At 42.3% G+C, this 18320-nt stretch overlaps 1 protein-coding gene across 4 annotated transcripts; it reads left to right on the top strand.

Moving 5' to 3' along the window:
• The first annotated feature begins 427 nt into the window (after positions 1–427).
• mthfs (5,10-methenyltetrahydrofolate synthetase (5-formyltetrahydrofolate cyclo-ligase)) lies at positions 428–9655 on the top strand. Of its 4 annotated transcripts, none has more exons than XM_036544110.1 (3): positions 428–502; positions 2164–2425; positions 8886–9655. In XM_036544110.1, the coding sequence occupies exons 2-3, from the start codon at positions 2218–2220 to the stop codon at positions 9107–9109; spliced, it is 432 nt and encodes a 143-aa protein (XP_036400003.1). In that variant the 5' UTR covers positions 428–502; positions 2164–2217; the 3' UTR covers positions 9110–9655. The 4 variants fall into 4 exon arrangements, with proteins under 4 accessions (XP_036400003.1, XP_036400002.1, XP_036400005.1 ...); XM_036544109.1 differs by lacking the exon at positions 428–502 and adding an exon at positions 1009–1197; XM_036544112.1 differs by lacking the exon at positions 428–502 and adding an exon at positions 1251–1323.
• The last annotated feature ends 8665 nt before the right edge of the window (positions 9656–18320 follow it).

Raw genomic sequence — 18320 nt, 5'->3', positions numbered from 1 at the left:
CAACGGATTTATCCCACCTCAGAAATCTCCTTTAGTCTACAGTCTAAAGAAAAATGATACCAAATATCCTATCGCTTTCATAATTGTAGCTGAGTTAAATTTATAATTTGCCCCCACTTTATGCTATTTTGCATGTGCGACATGCTCTTTTACTTAGTGATCAACATCGAGAGAAAATACATGGCTAGCTGCCTAGCCAGCAAGCAAACTTCCTGATGCGCCCAGCTAATGAAAAGCAAAGTATACATTTTAAAAACAAGCATAATACCATCTCACTATCACCTCACAATCATACTACCACATCTTTTCAACCGAGTCAATTTTTTTGAATAAACACTATTTTCAATAAAAGGACGTGCAATTGTTTTTGGGACCATTCCAGAGGGAATTTGAGAATTTGGGAATTTCAGAATCCTTGAAAATCCAAGGACTCACATCCCAGCACAAGAATTCATGTAAACGGCACGTCTCATTTTAGTATTTAATAATAGATAACGTGAAGGTAGGCTATATGGTAGCTATTTCTTCGTGGTCTTCAAGATAACATAAACTGGTGTTATGTGTAATCATTATAGAAGTATTCTTACAAGTTCTAATATGGTATAGCCTACATGTTATATCCATGCAACAGTTTAAACTCGAAATAACTGTCAAGCGGGCAGGACTAGTGTGTGTGTGTGTGTGTGTGTGTCTGCCTGAATGAGGGAGAATTCAATATAGCAAGTGTTTTTATAAAACACACACACACGCAAAGTTTAGGCACGTTTTACAAAATCTGACGTTTACGGAAACAAAAGCAGATCGTCTGTTGCCTCAAGGCGACTAATTCTTTGACAGTTTCTCGAGTGAAAACTAAATGAATGTATTGCTACATTTATATCTCTATGATAAAACGTAGCGAGTCCTAAATTGTTCAGTTATTAGCTCGGACGTATTTATAATTGCGAAACCAAACCAGATGTTTAATTAGCCCATTCAAAGGCCATGCAGCGTCATTTTCCCATTGGCAGTGTACAGTGCAGCCGTCGCAGAGTGCAGTCGGGGGACCACGTGAGATAAAATCTTGCACAGAAAACAATCTCTAGTATGGCCGCCTTACGTGCAGCCAAGCAGGCTTTGAGAAAAGAAATAAAGAAACGAGTTGCGGCGCTCGGGGACCAGGAGAAACTCCGTCAATCTCATGTCGTTACGCAAAAGGTAGATTGAAATACGCTGTAAAATGCGTCGTCACGGAAGCTCAATGATTGCACTGATAGACTTAGTCGTAATTTTCAGATGGGACGAAAGCGAAAATCAATAGCTGCTAGCTAGGACTCGATACTGGTAAGGCTCGCGAACGACTCTTAAATGAAGGTCCATTTGATACAGCCGCTGACGCACAGAACTGGACTGTATACCGCACTGCATACATATTAAATGTAACATACACATTTAGCTAAATGTATGCATTCGTGAATGTTTGTAACCAATGGCTTTATTCCCAACGGTTAATAAAGTATCCCATTGCTTCTTCTTTTGAAAAATACTTTGTTTTAATTCAAGGCATTAAAGTGCCTGACTACTTTGGCAGGACATTGAGGACATACTGCCATTGTAAACATTTGAGCAAGCTAACAAGCTATCTACCCTTTGCACCCACAGCAGTTGCCGACCTAGCTTGCTTCGAAACAAATACGAAAGATTTGCAGTGCCCTCTAGTGACACGCGGTTGTGGAATGCTTGTACACAGTCCGGATCCAAACCTCTATCATTGATAGTTTGCAGGGACGGCAAGTAGCGTGGACCACACTATCTTCACTACACAAAAGGTCCAATTCAGTTTGGAAAGCTCGGAGAGTGAATATTAATCGCTTGACCATTGAACAGGAAGAAAGAGTCTATTTTCAGAAGCAGTTGGCTGCGGAGTATCTCTGTGTTTGGAATAGCCTAATAAAATTGAACTATATCGACGACAGGTTTGACAGACCACTGTCCTACCCTACCCCACAGCTTATTTTAATTATAGGTATTGACTTTTGACGCCAGTTGCTTTAGGGGGCAATATTAGGAAATGTAAAGGTGTAGACAGCAAATGAATGTATTTACCATTAACCTCTAATTTGTTTATTTTCAGAAAAGAAGAAATGGCTGTAATCAAGTTTCTTTCTCCCTCTGTCTAATTAGCTACTCAAGCATCCCAAATATGAGAGCTCTCGGAGAATAGCGGTGTTCCTCAGCATGAATGACGAGGTCCGCACAGAGGAGATCATAGAGGACATGTTTAGAAGGGGCAAGGAGTGCTTCATCCCCAAATACCTGACCAACAGCAGCCACATGGACATGCTGAGCCTGGCTGAGGCCAAGGACATCCAGTCTCTGCCCATCACATCCTGGAACATACGGCAGCCTGGAGACGACGAGGTGAGAGAGGAGGCATTGGCCACAGGTAAGCCTTCAAGCTGCTGCTGCTCTCTGGCGCACTGCTCTGGGAACCACCACAGCAAGTACGCTGCTGCACTTTGCTCAAGATGTTCATTACATTCACATTATTTGCTCAGCAGGCTCTCTGCATCTAGAGTGACTTACATAGCCAGCACCTCATCATTTTATACCTCGGGATATTTACTGGGGCAATCTGGGTTAAGTACCTTGCTCAAAGTCACAACAACGGCGCCCCACTTAGGGAATTGAACCTCAGCCTTTGGGTTGCAAGGCCTGCCCCATTCTCTTGTGTTGCCCTCAATGGGATATAGTCTTTGTGAAAAATGAGAGGAAATTGTCTGGGAGGGAAGAGGCAGGAAGCCTAAAATCATATTAGAATGCTACATATAAAACACGTCAGCCATCTCTTATCATATCTCATCTTACACAACACTATGGATTTGGCCATTGCTTAAGTGAATGAAAATCGTGTAACTTGTGAAAACTGTTATGCTTGTATAAATTTGTCTTATAACGGTAAGGCATAAGTGGTTTGATGGAACAGATCCCAAATAGTGCAAAGGCAACAGTACTCAATGTCAGAGAGCAATGCATGATCAAGGTACAACCAGAAGGTGGCGCTGTATTACTGTGCCAACAGTAAGGCAGAAATTATCTGGCATTGACCATGTCCTACTGGAGCAATTGGAGAAGTGCCTGTGTAGTCTGAGTGTTGCATTTGCTCAGAGTTATAATGACCATGAATAATAAAATAATCTGAAAGGAGATTTTTTTCTATGAGGTAAATAACAAAATTGAGTCCACAGTGAGGTTTCTCAATTCTGATTATTTTTAATAAGGCACATAAGTGGTCCTCTTCAAATTAATTTAAACAAGAAGAGGAAAATATTATGATCTATCTTGCTACCAAAGGAGATTTATTATATTATGAATTTGCATGTGCAAGCATTATGTGTCCTCTATTAGAGATATTTAATGCAGTTCTTGAATGTATTCCATGGTAACATCACCTGTTGTTTGGGTTACTTTGAAAACTTTGAGTGAATAGCATGCTGATGTCGACACAGAAAGACTGTGTTAAGGAAGGACAAAGGTATTCCTCCAAGATTCTCTTTATCCTTGCTTGAAAGGGGCTTTTTGTTAACCTTTAAGGGATAAAGAAGTGGTGCTGTATCTGGGGAAAGCTTATGTCTAGACCTGTTCGGAGCTGGCCACCGCTGTTTTTTTTTTTGGGTTTATCTGAAGATAATGAAAACGCAGTTGACTTCAGGGTGCAGTAGATCTGCTCTAATCCCACAGCCTTTCTCCTCTCCTCCATTCATTTTTTTTAAATTTTGAGTTGTTTCAATTCACAAAAGTTTGGACATGGACTGCTGCTAAATCTGTTCCTACTTCCTGGCAGTAGTGTTTTTGACTCACCTACATTCTTACATAAATGCCAATGAGCGCTTATTTGCTTTGGGAGAATTCACACATTAAGAGCTTGCTCTGTGACACCACTCAAGCCCCAGTTTGTTACCTGATAATCTCAATTCATTCAAAGCGTTATTGGTCAGGGGCACCACCTCTCTCACTGCAAGAACAAACATCAGAGGGGTTGCAGCTAGTTTATCTCTGCTCCCCGTCTCCAACGGCAATATAGATGAGAAAATTAGCATCATCAAACTCTCAGCGCCCTCATGAAAAATGGAAATGTGGAAGCTCGGCTGTCTTCAGCATGAGGTGTGAGCCTTTACAGTGGTGGTTACTGCTTTGTAGTGCTGGTGTGCTGATTGAACAGGCACAAAGCCTTCTTCATCCTCATTTAAACACTTTGCACGGAAGCGGCCGGGGCCTGAGGGAGATGGGCTGACGAAGGAAGGCAGAACCCCATATCTCAGCACTTCCACACCATACATCAGCTGATCTGTCTCACGAGTTCATTGGCTAGCTGGCAAACGCATAGCTCGGCTAACAAGGTCCATGGTGGGGGAAAAACAGAACACAAGGCTTCAGTGTGCATAATACTCTGTTTATCTATCTATCTTTCTGTCTCTCTCTTTTCCCCATGGGTGTTCCTTTTGTTGGCTTACAGTGATTTGTTGGTGACTGTGTTTTTATGTGAGGTGGAGACGTGAGGTTTAACTTGCCAAGTTTGGCCTGCCTGGCCAGAGAGGAGGACTTGTACAGAATTTGAGTGCAGGTTATCTTGAACCAGCCACCACAACCTGTGCTCTCTGCTGGGAACCGCTATGTCATTGTTATAGCCTTTTCCCCTGCAGAGCCAGCATTGCCCAGAGATTAAAGGCACCGGGGGGGGGGGTTGGGGGGTGTGGGCGGGATGTGTTGCACAGGGAAGGGTTTGTTGTACGCCAGGTTAGACAGTGAGTAGTAACTGTGAGAGTGCCCTTGCTTTGTTCCTCCATCCCCTCATGTCTTCACTGAAGAGCCTTTCTGAGTCTGCCCGCACAGCATGGGACTCTTAGAGGACAGGGCGCTTCTCTCGCCAGTGGGCACTTGTGCCTGTTAATTTGCATATTGTTCAGTGGCTGAAAGACAGGGCGTTACTTCATAGCAACGGAAGATGTGTCTGTGCTGAGAGGGAAAAGGTCAGGAGAGATTTGCGACGAGCGTTCCACACGGACATAGGGCAATAAGATGGATGAATGGGCTACTAAATGCTGAGCTGGTCATTGCCTGCCAGCGGGTGTCGGTGATGAGGGAAAGGAACACGAAACATCATTTAGTCTCTGCAGTAACACATCCCGGGCTGTCTGATCGTTTAAGGTCACGGTTTAAGGTCTTGAGTTGCAGCGCAGTAATACTTAACATCCAGTCTAGCCTTGAGAACCAAAGTCAGTCACTCGCAGTGGGACCAGATCCTATCCTCATGGTCTATCACAGTTTTATGGCCTCTGCTAAATTGGAAGTGAGCCAGGTCCTGTCTGAGCAGTGCATGAACCAGTTATGTAACACACTCTGCAAAACCTGCTGTTGACTGTAATATTGCTGCAAACGGTAGCATATGTATTGATGTGAAAGGCTTGAGTAGTTCGTGAAAACAACATATGGATTCTTCATAATGTGTCATGTAGAACTGGTCTATATACATTTAATATGTTAGAAAGAGGTGAGAGTCACTAAGGCTAAACTGAATTTACTAGCTTTGTGCAACTCTTTGAAGTATAATCCTATAATACTATATATCCTGTATTTGAAATGAGAAAACAAAATCACAGAAAGCTGGGAAAAACTGATTCAGTACGTATTTCTGTCACTGCAGCTACACCAAATTTCCGGCAAAATGTGAAGAGTGAAGCTGTAGATTTGTGCTAGGGATAAGAAATGTTATGATATCTGAAAACGAGTCGCTCTGCAAAGCCCTCATGAGAGGCCTGTCTCAGCCCTCTGGGGACAGAGAGAACTCCTGTAACATGTTACCTGTAAGAGCGGCTGCTGGCTGGGGGAACCGAATAGAGTCTTCAAGGCGTTTTCATTTTCTTCACAGAGGCCCATTTGGCCATTTGGGAGCGGAGAACACCACAGCCAAGGCTGATATACAGGCAGTGCCATTCAGGAGAGAAAAAAAAAGAGGTTTCCTAGGATTGGACCAGCACCATAGGCTCGAAACCAAACTGCTGATTTTTATTATTTAGTTCACTGTGGAGCTAGAATTAATGCAATCCGTTTCAAAAAAGTTCTTAACGAAGAGTGGAGCAAACAATAGGATCCTCGGTAAATTTAGAAGTGCTCCAGTGCAGTAAAACCTCTGCTTATTGCTGCCGTCACACTTTTACCTTCCGCTTGGTTTAAAGGATCAGACTGATAATTCCGGAATGGATTACATTTAATGTGACTCAACTGCAGAACGCCAGTACATATGAATACTGGCAATATCCCACTTTAGAACTATGGTACCATTACAGACTTGGTGCCACCTACAGTGGCTGGAACAAATTGTTAGTAGGGAGGCCTGTCCACTAAATGTAAGACAGATGTGGGATCTTCAGGATGTTCAGTTTTGAGATGTTGAGATTTGATTTTTGAATGGGACTGGAAAGCTGTTTTGTGTAGCTCTGCAGGTCATGAACTGGTTTTAGACGTTGTGATGTCAAACCTACCACAATATTGCTTGCAGCAAGACAGGGATGTCTCATTTTCATTACATTACAGTGTACTAGAACATGGTTTGTATCTGAACATACAGGTAGCAACTGTTAGGAAATAAAAGTGTATACGTGTCTCCAGCTCAGCTTTGTTACGTAACGTAGCTTTGCTACGGTTCGCTATGCGGTACATAGATGTGCCGTTGAAACGATGCTACAGACATTATTTATAGTGGCTAATAAGTGTTATGTTTATGGTTGTGAAATCCATTACTTAGAAGAGCACTATCAGTGAAAATAGGTAGGTTATTTATGGTTGAAATGCGCATAATGCAAGCGCAGATTGAAATGAGAAAGATCTGCAGTATCCAAGGCTACCTGAAGGACTATAGGGACAATTACTGCTAAGTGACCTTCATGTTTAAATGCATGTTTGAATGAAACTGCTTCAATATTCTTGAAAGCAATGAGGTAAGGCTATAGAGCACTATGCTCAGTTACAACCCAGTGGTAGTATTAGAAATGTGTATCCTTCTCTTTAATAGAGATATATGAATGTCAAAAGCATGCTCAAGACAATTGTCAGCCTTTGAAATCATAAGAGGGCTCTTGCAGTGAGAGGTAGGAAGGGGTAACTTTCTCATTAAAAACCAGTTGTGAATGAGGTATAATAAAGAATTAATCACAATTATTTCATGCGTTTCATGCATTACATTAAGACTTCACTGAATATAGTGTTGAGAATCATTGAGTTATTCTCCATCTCTCTAAAGCCCTTGAGATTCTCACATGAAATATGCTATATCTGTTCAAGTCACTATCATAATTCATAATGATGAAAAGCATTTCTTGATTGTTTGTCTCTACTGCTGGATCTGTACTATTGTAATTCATCGGTTGGTATGGCTTTTAACATACATACAGTACATTTAAAGATATGCTTAAAAATATACATTTAGAAGTGAAAGGGTCAATTACATCTGCAACAGCCTTTCCAATCCTGCAAATTTATAATACAGTACATTTCAGATGAGTGGTCAAGATTTAAATCAAAGTTAAATAGAACTCAAAAATGAAAAATATCCTAAGTCTTGGTCATTCACACCTGAAATTGGATTTCAGCAAATTGGATTTTAGCACACCCCTAACACTCTGACAGCACTGCCAAACTACTTCCATACCATCTTAAATCAAGGGATTCTTTTCTGAAAGGTATTTAGGTGTTATGATCAAAATGGTATAGTTGGTATTATAGCGGATTATGTCATCAAGTTAGGTATCATCAAGGTAGCCTGGTCTTCAATTTCAATGAGAGCTTAAAGGCAAAACATATACTTTTAGAAAAAGTAAATCTGTTAATATCTGTGACATTAACACTGTAAATGAGAATTTAGGCCCAACCACTTTGCAGTTTGTTTGAATTGCCAATAACAGAAATAAGTCCAGTCCTCTTTGCACATAAAACAATGTTTACTGATTGGTGCAGACACCCTTTGTCATGTTTGTAGGCCAATCATAGACATGTGACGTTCATTGCAGGCAAATGGAAACACAGCACATTTAGTTTAGAGAGGACTTTCTTTCAAACAGTTGAAGGCTACTGAGACATCCTTAACTGTCTTAAACAAGTGAAATGTCAGTTATTAACAGGTGACCCCAACCCTCAGGGAGGAGGTGATTTAAGGTGATCTAGAAGACAGAGTGGGTGGTAGCCCACTGCTCTGAGAAATGAACAATGTTTAAATTAACTCAGGAGCTCTTAGCCAATTTTGTAGAAGAGTAAAGCTGATATAAATACAAATGTTAGAACCCATTTTGTCTCCTCTGTTTTTATTTTTCATTTATATTGACTACTGGAATTCCAGTGGTCATTCCCTCAGAATATTGAACTTTGTACAGCTGATTGCTCATAGTGCCATCCTGAAAATTGATACTAAGGGTTAAATTTGATATGAGGTGCTAAGTCAATGATCCATGAATTTAGCTGAAACTTTGTAAAAACACAATCTCAGACTGAGCTCCGAGAGCCACCAGGGGGAGTCTTAAATTCATGCTTATAAATTTCAAGCTGAATTGGCAGTCAGGTGAATTAGCACCTCATATTAAATTCGGCACTTGCTCCAGTCAGCCGGAGTCCCGCACAGCAGAATTGTTGATATCACGCCTTTATAAATGCTTTTGGGCCCTGGGACCAAAGGTTTGCAATTTTATTTTTTATGCTGATGTCACCTGTTTTCACTGTAATCTGCACATTTATCTGGGATGGCAGAGGAGAGGCTGGTGACCCAGAGGCGCGGAGGAGAGAACAGGCCATCCTCACAGATCCACCCTCATGACGCACTCACTGTCGCCTTGTTTTCCCCTCTCTGTCCTGCACAGGAGGTCTGGATCTCATCCTGATGCCCGGCTTGGGCTTCGACAAGAGCGGGAACCGTCTGGGTCGAGGTAAAGGATTCTATGACACCTACCTGGAGCGGTGCATGAGGCACCCCAAAGGCAAGCCCTACACCATCGGCCTGGCCTTCAAGGAGCAGATCTGCAAGGAGGTCCCGGTGGATGACAACGACATTCACATCGACGAGGTCCTGTACGAGGACGCGTAGACCGATCGAACGATGGGACCGCGGCGGCGTTTCATCTTCTGCAGCCCCCGTGCTCAATTAGGGGGACGTCCTCTCGCATCAAGTGCCTTTTAAGACTCAGATAATCATTATTCTCTCCGTCTTGTCTCTGAGAGATTATGCGATTCAAATTGGATTAATCTGTGCCAATAATGGTCTCCCATTTCATGAGACCATTTCATTAATCTGCATGTCCTTACTTTCCCCAGGCTGCCCAACCCTCTATGTTCAAGTAACCAACTGCCTCAGACCTTATGTTGACAAAGTAAATTACAATGTTAATGCTGGCTGCAGTGGAAAAATCAGATTTTGTATTTTCTGGCTGCTGTAAAAAGTCTGATATACTTAATTTCATCACTGTGATAATTGACCAGAAAGCATGTGTTTCTCTCTGTCTGTTTTATTCAGTCCAGGCCAAATTTGTGAATGGATGTAGCCTGAGAATTTTGTCTTTTTATGAAATTATGCGGTATAATGTAGCTCAAATGAGCGGATTGAAGATGTAGAAAATAAAGCAACAGCGCCAAAGAGAAAGGGCTTCTCTAATGTGACACTTGACGGAATGGTTTGTGCATTTCCCTCCCGGTTCATTGCTACAGCCAGACGCCCGTTTATCAGCCTCCTTGTCTCTTCCCCGCTTGCGACGAGGGGACGTGCTGTCGCTGTGTCGCGGGGAAACGGGAAGTGTTGACAAACAGGGGCCAGATTAGAACGGCCGCGTTCGGCAGACGGCGATCCGCTGATGGATCGTGTGCCGCGTCCCGCTCCGCAACTGAGGGGCCGCAGCAGCTGATGAGGCAGAATGTTTACCGCGGTCAATTTGTCGTTTCTCTGCGAGATGGATCCCTTACCTATGCGCGGACGTCCTTAATTGCTCTGCTATAACGTCCTTCCAAAGCCCCGGTCCCAGCAGAGAAATTGAGATACTGTGTGTAATTAAAATGCATCACATCAGCACAGTGAAATCACATCAGCACGGGACTGTGAAGCAGAGGGTCATGATATCTCCTACAGCAAAGGCCTTTAGGAGCCTTTATCTATTAAGTAGTAGAAAACATTAAACCCCATATGGAAAAGACAGTAACTAAATAAAAACAACATACATATTTATAATAGGCTGGTAGTGTTGCTAAATATAGATGCCTTTTGAAATGTAACCATTTTACTCTGCAAACTGCCCTATCCAGAAGTGCCATCCTAAGAAAATTACCTCACTTGTTTAATGCGTCTGCTGTAGCTATGGGATAGGTTAGGCCTATATGTATTTCTTTTAGCTTGCTAATGGTATTTCTACTACTTCTAAGTCATCAAACCAAGAAATTAGACCAAACTAAGAAATTAGGTTTTATTTCCTTTTTAAATGGGATGTTTCACGCTTTAAAACGTACTTTTACATCATTTTTACAATCCAAAGTCATGGTTTAAAAGTTCATTGTTATCAGAGGTATTGAGCAAATTATTCTTTGACACAGCTGTTTGTTTCCAGTGCAAGGACGCGGTCGGCTGATGAGCTTCCCATCTGCACAATGGCTTGTATCCTTTCCATTGTTGTCGGTGGTATAATGACTGTTAGAGAGTCCCTTTGATTTCACGTTCTGCCATCAGCATGCATGGAAGAATTTGGCCACCTCAGAATAGCCTATGAAACCAGGAAAAACAATTGTTACTCATACAATATTCCCCAAACCCCGAATTTTCTCACCCCAATATACCTTCTTCCTTCATTTCCCCCATGGCTTTATCTCCCAGTGAGTTAATGCTTCCTGTTTAATCAAACACGGCAGGACCCTGGAAATGATTAATAAAAAAAGGCAGTTGAGATGCCAACTCTCAGTGCGAGTTCTCATTATGAGGAATTAATAAACCGATGCAGGGGACTAGATTCGCTGCTTTGGAAGCCCTGGGGACGAGGACGGGGATGATGACGCCAACACCCAAGAAACAGAAGTCATGGATACTGCGCTTGAAGGGACGCGGTGGAACAGTGGCTCATTTTTCCTGCGGGCGCTTCACTAAGTGACCTCTGGAGGCAAAGTATAGCCGATGCTGCTTTTGGCGCGAATCGATGGAGTTCGACCAGAGACGACGCGTCCAATCTGCCGGTAGAGAGAATGATTACGCTGATGGGCAAATCGAGTAGGAGTGAACAGGTGAAACTGCTTTGTGTATGGTGTAGTGTTTACTTTCAATCAAAGATGCATAGAGCACTCCAGTGTGGCGTGACATGAAACGCCTTCAGTTTCAGTTCTGCCTCTCCTCCATGTACAGTTCAATTCCCTCCAGTGCCATAAATCAGTGAGGTGTCCATTAATACTGCATAAGGGGGAAAGAGCATCCCTGCTCAAGGGAGCTGAACAGTAACGCGCTTCATGTGCAGTTTTCACCCTCAAGAACGTCTATGCGTACCTAAGTCATAGGAGCATCATTTTTCATATGTTTCTTAATCATTTTTTATATTTACCTGTATTGACGAGAAAACCCTGCTCCACATAACACTGCAATAGACACAAAGCTTGGAGACACCGCGATGCGCTAACACTGTTATGCCACTGTCACTTTGCGTCAATCCTTTGTTAGTGCACACTCAGCTTTTTCGGGAACAAATATGACACCAGATATTGACATTGATACCTTCTTGGAATACTGTTTGTTCCCAGCCTGAATTCATTACTTTTCATATAATTCTACATAATAATTATTACTGCTCATGTGTAGAATTGGAGCTACAGATCAAATTTACCAAGTGTATGAAAGTAAGTGGTAGATGGGATAAATGGGGAGCTTATTAAGAATTAAAATGCATGCATGAACTAGATATTTTTTGGTTTACAGAGATTGGCCTACTAAATTCTTTTTAATGTTCTTTTTTGGGCAATTCCCCAAGCAACAGAGTAATGATCCATAGCTGTGAACACACTCCAAACAGCACACCAAGCCAGCCGAGTCACAACCAGAGATGAAAATGTCACTGCAAAAGGAAAATGAATAATAGACCAACAGCTGGGGTTCAGTGTGGCATTGTGCTTGCAAAAGTTCACTAATGAATGGGGGAGAGAAGGAGCATGAATCTGCAAAATACAGTACTGCATAATCTGTGGATTCAAAGACATCTTATGGACAGAGTCTTTCTTTTCAAAACTCAATGAGCACCCTGAAAAAGAGTTGAATGGGCATTGATCATCCATAAAACAGTCTGAAAATTCACTGCAAAGAGATTTGTCAAAGGGTAATACCATGTAGATTGTGGTGGCAATGATTACCTATTTGAATTTATTTGAAATAATTTCAGTGTGATATTAATATTATTTAATTGGATTTAAGGAGGAAACTACCACTTACTGATTTACCTCTCAAAAACCTTGGGCATTTTCTACATTAATTTGCCCCATAATAAAGTGTTTGCTGTATATTAGCTTAAGTTATAGTGCTTAAAGATTTTTGCTTATAAATCATATTACTAGTTTAAATTGCATTCATGTTCCCCATGCCTTTGTCACCCCATGCCTTTGAAACTGTAGTAAGTAAGGTAAATGCCTTTGTAATGAATGTGGAAAACAGCCATGCTAGTCCACACACTCACTGGATGCGGCAATGACTTTAAAGTAGGTCTTGCACATTATAAATTCTTGCTGTGTGTCTGGAGCAGGTAGACAAATGGATTCTGCATACTTTCAGTGACCGGGGATGCGTAGTCCCTCTGTCGAAGGCCCAGAGGCCCAGAACAGCTTACATAGCACTTAGTGGGAGGTCTTTCAGAGGAGGGGAGTGAGAAAAAAAAAAGAAAACGCCAACTCATGCGTGTTTCCAGTTGGGAGTGTCCTAGCAGGACTGGGGTCCAGAGATTCATGAGGACGGAACGGCGCACAAAAGCAAACCGGGAGGGGACTGCAGATGGCGCATTGTTTTTCCAAGGCTGGAGCCGCGCGGCTGTAACGCGGAGCACTGCCCCGCCGAGCCAAACCGGACGCCTCCGCAGGCCAATGGAAAAGCGGGAGCCGTCTGAAATGCAAATCCAGAAAATATGAGGGTGAGGCGTTGAGAGGTTCATTTAAAACAAGGGGAGGGAAGATAAAAAATAAAAAAAACAGGAGAGCTGTTTGTGAATCCCACAGAGGACAATGAAGGTGGAGAGCGGTACCCCGCAGCGAGGGGACTGCGGTCTCTTTCACCCCCATGGTGTTCTGCTGCTCTGAAAATGCACAGATTTCTGCAGAGAATGTCACACTCGCACTTTTATTTCCCGTTCTCATGATCTGTAATCTCTTGGAGCTTAGGGCCTTTCTGGCTCCCAGACTTGTTATGGAAACACCAACCGCGACCGAGACAAAGCAGTCCAAGTGAATTAGCCGCACCTCTGTTCACTAAAACACATTTTGCCATTCTAGACAAGCCCGGTGCTATATATTTACCTGCAGCACAGCAATAATAAAACATTTTGAAGAATGACTTTAAATTTATGTAGAACTGTAAGGCACACAACAATGTTTGCCCTCTATATGCCCATCTTCAAAGCACAAGGAACTCAGACCACTTATTTATGTGAATTGATTAACTGATTTACATTCTTGTTGGGTGTGGAACTCTGAGGAGGTAACAAGTAGAGATGTAGGAGAGAGGCTTCATGGACATCATAATGGAGTGCTAACATGTGCTGTTAGCCACTGACTATGATGAACAATCAAAAGACTGATCTCTTTAGCAAGACACTATGATTTCTACGTATCAGTGAGTCACTGAACACACGTGATAGCTGCCGCTGTTTTGGGGTTCATGAAGCCCCACTCTGCCATCAGAAATAAAACATTTCTGAGCCCAGGGGTGCCTCTGGGTTTGAGCCCACATCTCACAAGTGACATGGTTAAACTGAGATCTCAGGGCTGACAGAACAGTCATGATTACTCAGGGAAACAGAGGGGGCCCGTAGGCTAAGCTGTATGCACAGATACAGAAACCTCATGTCCCAGACATCGCTGACCAACAGGAAGGCTGGGGCTTCTGCTCTCAAACAGTGAGAATGTCATCTCCAACCCAAATATCCCCTTGTATTGCAATGCTTCTGGCTTTCACTAGAACCACAGCTCACTGGCTGGGATTAATAAGAGATGATTAACTTTTGAAGCAAGGGAAGAACAATTGCTGATTTCACTCAGTTCAGTATATGTGTGTGTGTGTGTGTGTGTGTGTGTCTGTGTGTGTGTGTGTGTGTGTGTCCTGCACTCTACCTCCTATCTCTACCCTGGCTCCCAGCTCCTCTCTGTCAATCCCTGGCACTGATGTCTCTGTGCCTGTGAATCATCAGCCAGGCCTCCAAGCCTGTGTCACCGAATTCTACAACCCCCGATACAGCAACCACAGAATTTCATCCCTCCCTGAGAACTGCTCTTACTGTGTGCAATAAATATTCCAACTCGGCTCCATGGTGTGGTCCGCCCATAGTGAAAACAAATGTAGAGCTGTTCAATCAGAGCAAAAAAAAACTCCAGGGAGCATATGGTTGGACAACACATGTAAAAATATGACTTATAAGGGCCATTTAATTACAGTGTGCTCAGCACATCAGGCTAAATGCTTCCCATGGGGTTCATTTTTGCGTTCATGCAATTTTTTTTTTGCTGAATATATGAAGTTTACATATGATTTTCAAACACTGATTAGACACAAATGTTAAAGGATAAGTAGAAGGTGAAGTACTGAAGGTGAAGTACTAGTTTCTCGGCAAAGGGACCTACATTAGATGCCTTTTAAGAGGGCTCTCTAAAAAAGGTCAGCTCCACCGAGGTTCTCGTTGCTGCAAGAGAGACATGGAGACTGTCTGCACTAGCCCTCACTGAAAAATCACTGTAGAGTTTATATGGTTTGTGTGTGTGTGCGTGTGTGTGTGTGTGGATGTGTCTGCCCTTTTAACATATCTAATAAACTTGATTTTTTTCTCCTCTGATTGTATTTCAATTTCATTTGACTTTGACACAGCTTGTATGCTGACCTACCTGTAAAGGGAAGTTGTACAGTGAACATGTGAATCATTTGCTAACAGACTGCTGTGGTTTAGTGCTCAGAAGAATGACATTCCAATTATACATGGTCACACTCCAGAGTTACAGGCGTTGAAGTGAAAAGAGAACAATGGGGAAAAAAATATTGGCCATTTCTGTCAGCTTGTTTTTACATACACTTGCAGTGGTGGTCATTTTCCTTTCTGGATACCCCAACTGAGAGAGCACAGCACTAGAAATTACACAAAAGGGCAATTTTTTTGTTCTCTGAGGATCTCTCCTCTCAAGACTACTTCTGTTGAAGACGACTGAGTTTTTCAGTCCGTATTGATCTGATGGTTTCGAACATCATTTCTTTCTCTGTCTCAGCTTTGTCTGCATTTGTGGGAAGTGCAATGGCAAATGTGATGGCACAGCAGGGGCTGGCGTTACTTCACAGTTCCGGAGACCAGGCTTTGAATCTGTTTCTTTGTTATGCTGAGTTTACATGTTCTTCTTGTCTCTGTGTGGGTGTTCTCTGTGTATTCTAGTTTCCTTCTCACATTTTTCAAATGGTCTGTGTTCAAAAAACCTTATACCTATAGTACCCCCCCCCCCCCATTACCCTTCATTACCCTATACCTCAAGCACCAAACTTCTTTAGTGCCCCTACACTTCTAGTAGCCCTCCCCTTTAGTAACCTACACCTCAAACAGCTACAATGTATCATACGTCTTAGTACCTTTTGTACCTCCTGTGCCTTCCTTTTTAGTACACCTGTTGAGCACTTCCCGCTAAGTACCATTCTCCTTTATCAACCCTCCTCTTCAAAATACAGAACATTAAGTCTGTCCTGTGTACAGCAGCAGATTATTTAGTAATTTAATAGTGTCTGAAGTATTCATGCATCATGCATTGAACCTTTATTCCAGACCCACAAGAAACATAATATAAACATAACATTCAATTGATCAATGTAATTTCATCTGCTATTTGATACAGACAATGCAAGAACCTCAGCTATCACAACACCATTTAACCCCCCAATCATGTCTCCAGTCACTCAACTCCCAGCGGTCGGTCCACTTTAATGGACAGATCACAGTGACTGTTGCACATTTGATGCTATTGTGTTCCGGTCTTCTGCTGCCCTCATTCTCCTGTGGTCCTACAAGGGCAGAGAGTCAGAGAAGCTGGACTTCCATCTTACCTGAGTGAGAGGACAATGCTGAATTTCTGTACTCCCCAAAAGCCCCCCCCCCCACACTACCTCACCTCAATCAAACAAAAATTAGATCCAAACCCAAAATGTTTCCCTCATTGCTGAACATCTCCTACAGGGAAGCTCATCAAATTACAGACTGCCATATGGTGACAGGAGAGGCAGAGATGGACAGAGTGGGCGTGTGTGTGAGAGCCACACCAACTGTGCAGGGGGCTGGGGAGGGGGTATGATTCCTCCAGCACAATCTGGGCTGGAGCCTCCTCTCTGTAGGAGCAGACCATTCCAAGCTCCAAAATTCCCCCGTCTGTCTGAGTGATTAATGGGCTACACAGGGTCAGGCCATAGCATTCCAAGTACAATTATCACTTCAAGTGCATACCAAAAAGTGTAATTATCACTTAAATACTTGTATTTAAAGTAATATTATTATCACAATAGATGCTGCACAAAAAATAGAGTTGTTCTGTATAATAAAATTACCAGTTCAAATACATACTATTCAAAATATGAGAGGTGTCCTGCCTAATGTAATTATCACAGTAAAGACATAGTACAGTGAATATGAAAGCTGTTTTGTTTATTGTAATTATCACTCTAAATGCATGCTATGCAAAATATGAAAACTGTTTTTCAAAAGTAATTATCACTTTAAATACATTCTTCACAAAGTACTTTGATTCTGTGTGGATACACCAATGATGTTCCTTCCACTCAATTAGGATGATTAAATTCCAAATTTGCATGTTCCTGTACACAGACGGCCCTTAGATCTACAGCAAGAGATATGTGTAATCTGTTATTGAGCGATCCTTTATTCTAATATATGAATATAGAACAGTAATAAGAAACACACATTTGTGATTGTTATTCTGTCCTACCAGGGTATGAGAGGGGCTGCGGTTGATTCGAGATGTAAAATTTTGAAAAATGTTTTTCAAGAGGCCCATCAAATTTTGTGCCTGACCTATTTTCAGCTCCCCGTGATTCTAATGAAATGCTGCTTTTGAATCCAAGGACCTGTTTGAATCCTAAAACATATCCCCCTGTCAGGTTTGAACTGGTTTGATTTTAACAGTGCCCTCTGCTGTGCAGTGGAAGGGTTAATGCTGGACATGGGGGGAAACGCTCATTTGCAATGCATCGGATTAACATCAGATCTCAGACCCCAAAATCAGAACAAGACAAGATTGACAGTTGCCATCCGTCACATCTCGGAAGTGCCTCTTCTCATTTGGGTGAAGGTAGTAATTCACTCTGACAGCCCCGGTGCGCAAGGACATATTACGGAGATTTTTTTTTTTTCTTCCCTCAAACTTGCAATTTTACTTTCCCTCAAAAAGGCAGGCTTCTAACATTTGCAAAAATTACTCATGAAACAAGGAAATAGCGTCAGATGGCATTTCTGGGGACGAATTCAGCTGTCCCAAATAAGGTCATTATTTAAAACTGCGCACTGATGGAGAACCTAATCTTAGGGCCAAGGTTTGAAACCGCAGTGATTAACCATCACAGGTCATGCCTCCACACAAAAAAATCCTTTGTGTCACACTATTCCCTGTTGACTCCATTATGTTGCGGTCAATAATAAAATCATTACACTCTCCCTATCTCTCCCTATATACCATGGGCTTTGAGAATGTACACAACCTTTTCTGTAAAGGGGTCACTCTGTGAAGGACTTTGTTTTGAAGACATTTGCCTTCATTTATTGACACTGTTGTATAGTAGGTTCTGACCTATGCTCGCTGGCCATCCAGGCCAATCAGCTAGACCCAGCTAGACCTCTTCTTACTGGCTAAGGAACTATGTATCGGTGCATGCTGTCCTCCTAAAGAGGCTGGACAACCTCTATACCATACACAATTGTGTCTTAATGTCCTCTCTGACCCCTGAAGGAAGAATGTTGTTTAAACGATTAACAAAGCTCCACCCCATGGTAATGATGCATTTTATTCTACAAAGGCAAGTGTAGATGCAGAAGAATGCTGGTTATCTT

This window comes from Megalops cyprinoides, chromosome 13 (assembly GCF_013368585.1).
Source record: "Megalops cyprinoides isolate fMegCyp1 chromosome 13, fMegCyp1.pri, whole genome shotgun sequence".
Taxonomy (NCBI): Eukaryota; Metazoa; Chordata; class Actinopteri; order Elopiformes; family Megalopidae; genus Megalops; species Megalops cyprinoides.
Note: the sequence above shows the minus strand (reverse complement) of the source record. Positions and strands in the feature narration are given on the sequence as shown.

What these genes read in the sequence shown, in the direction of transcription:
- mthfs (XM_036544109.1), top strand. Translation starts at nt 1,087, where the DNA reads ATGGCCGCCTTACGTGCAGCCAAGCAGGCTTTGAGAAAAGAAATAAAG. An exon ending in CTCATGTCGTTACGCAAAAG is followed by an intron (nt 1,198 to 2,163) that starts GTAGATTGAAAT and finishes CTGTCTAATTAG; the next exon opens with CTACTCAAGCATCCCAAATA. An exon ending in AGAGGAGGCATTGGCCACAG is followed by an intron (nt 2,426 to 8,885) that starts GTAAGCCTTCAA and finishes TGTCCTGCACAG; the next exon opens with GAGGTCTGGATCTCATCCTG.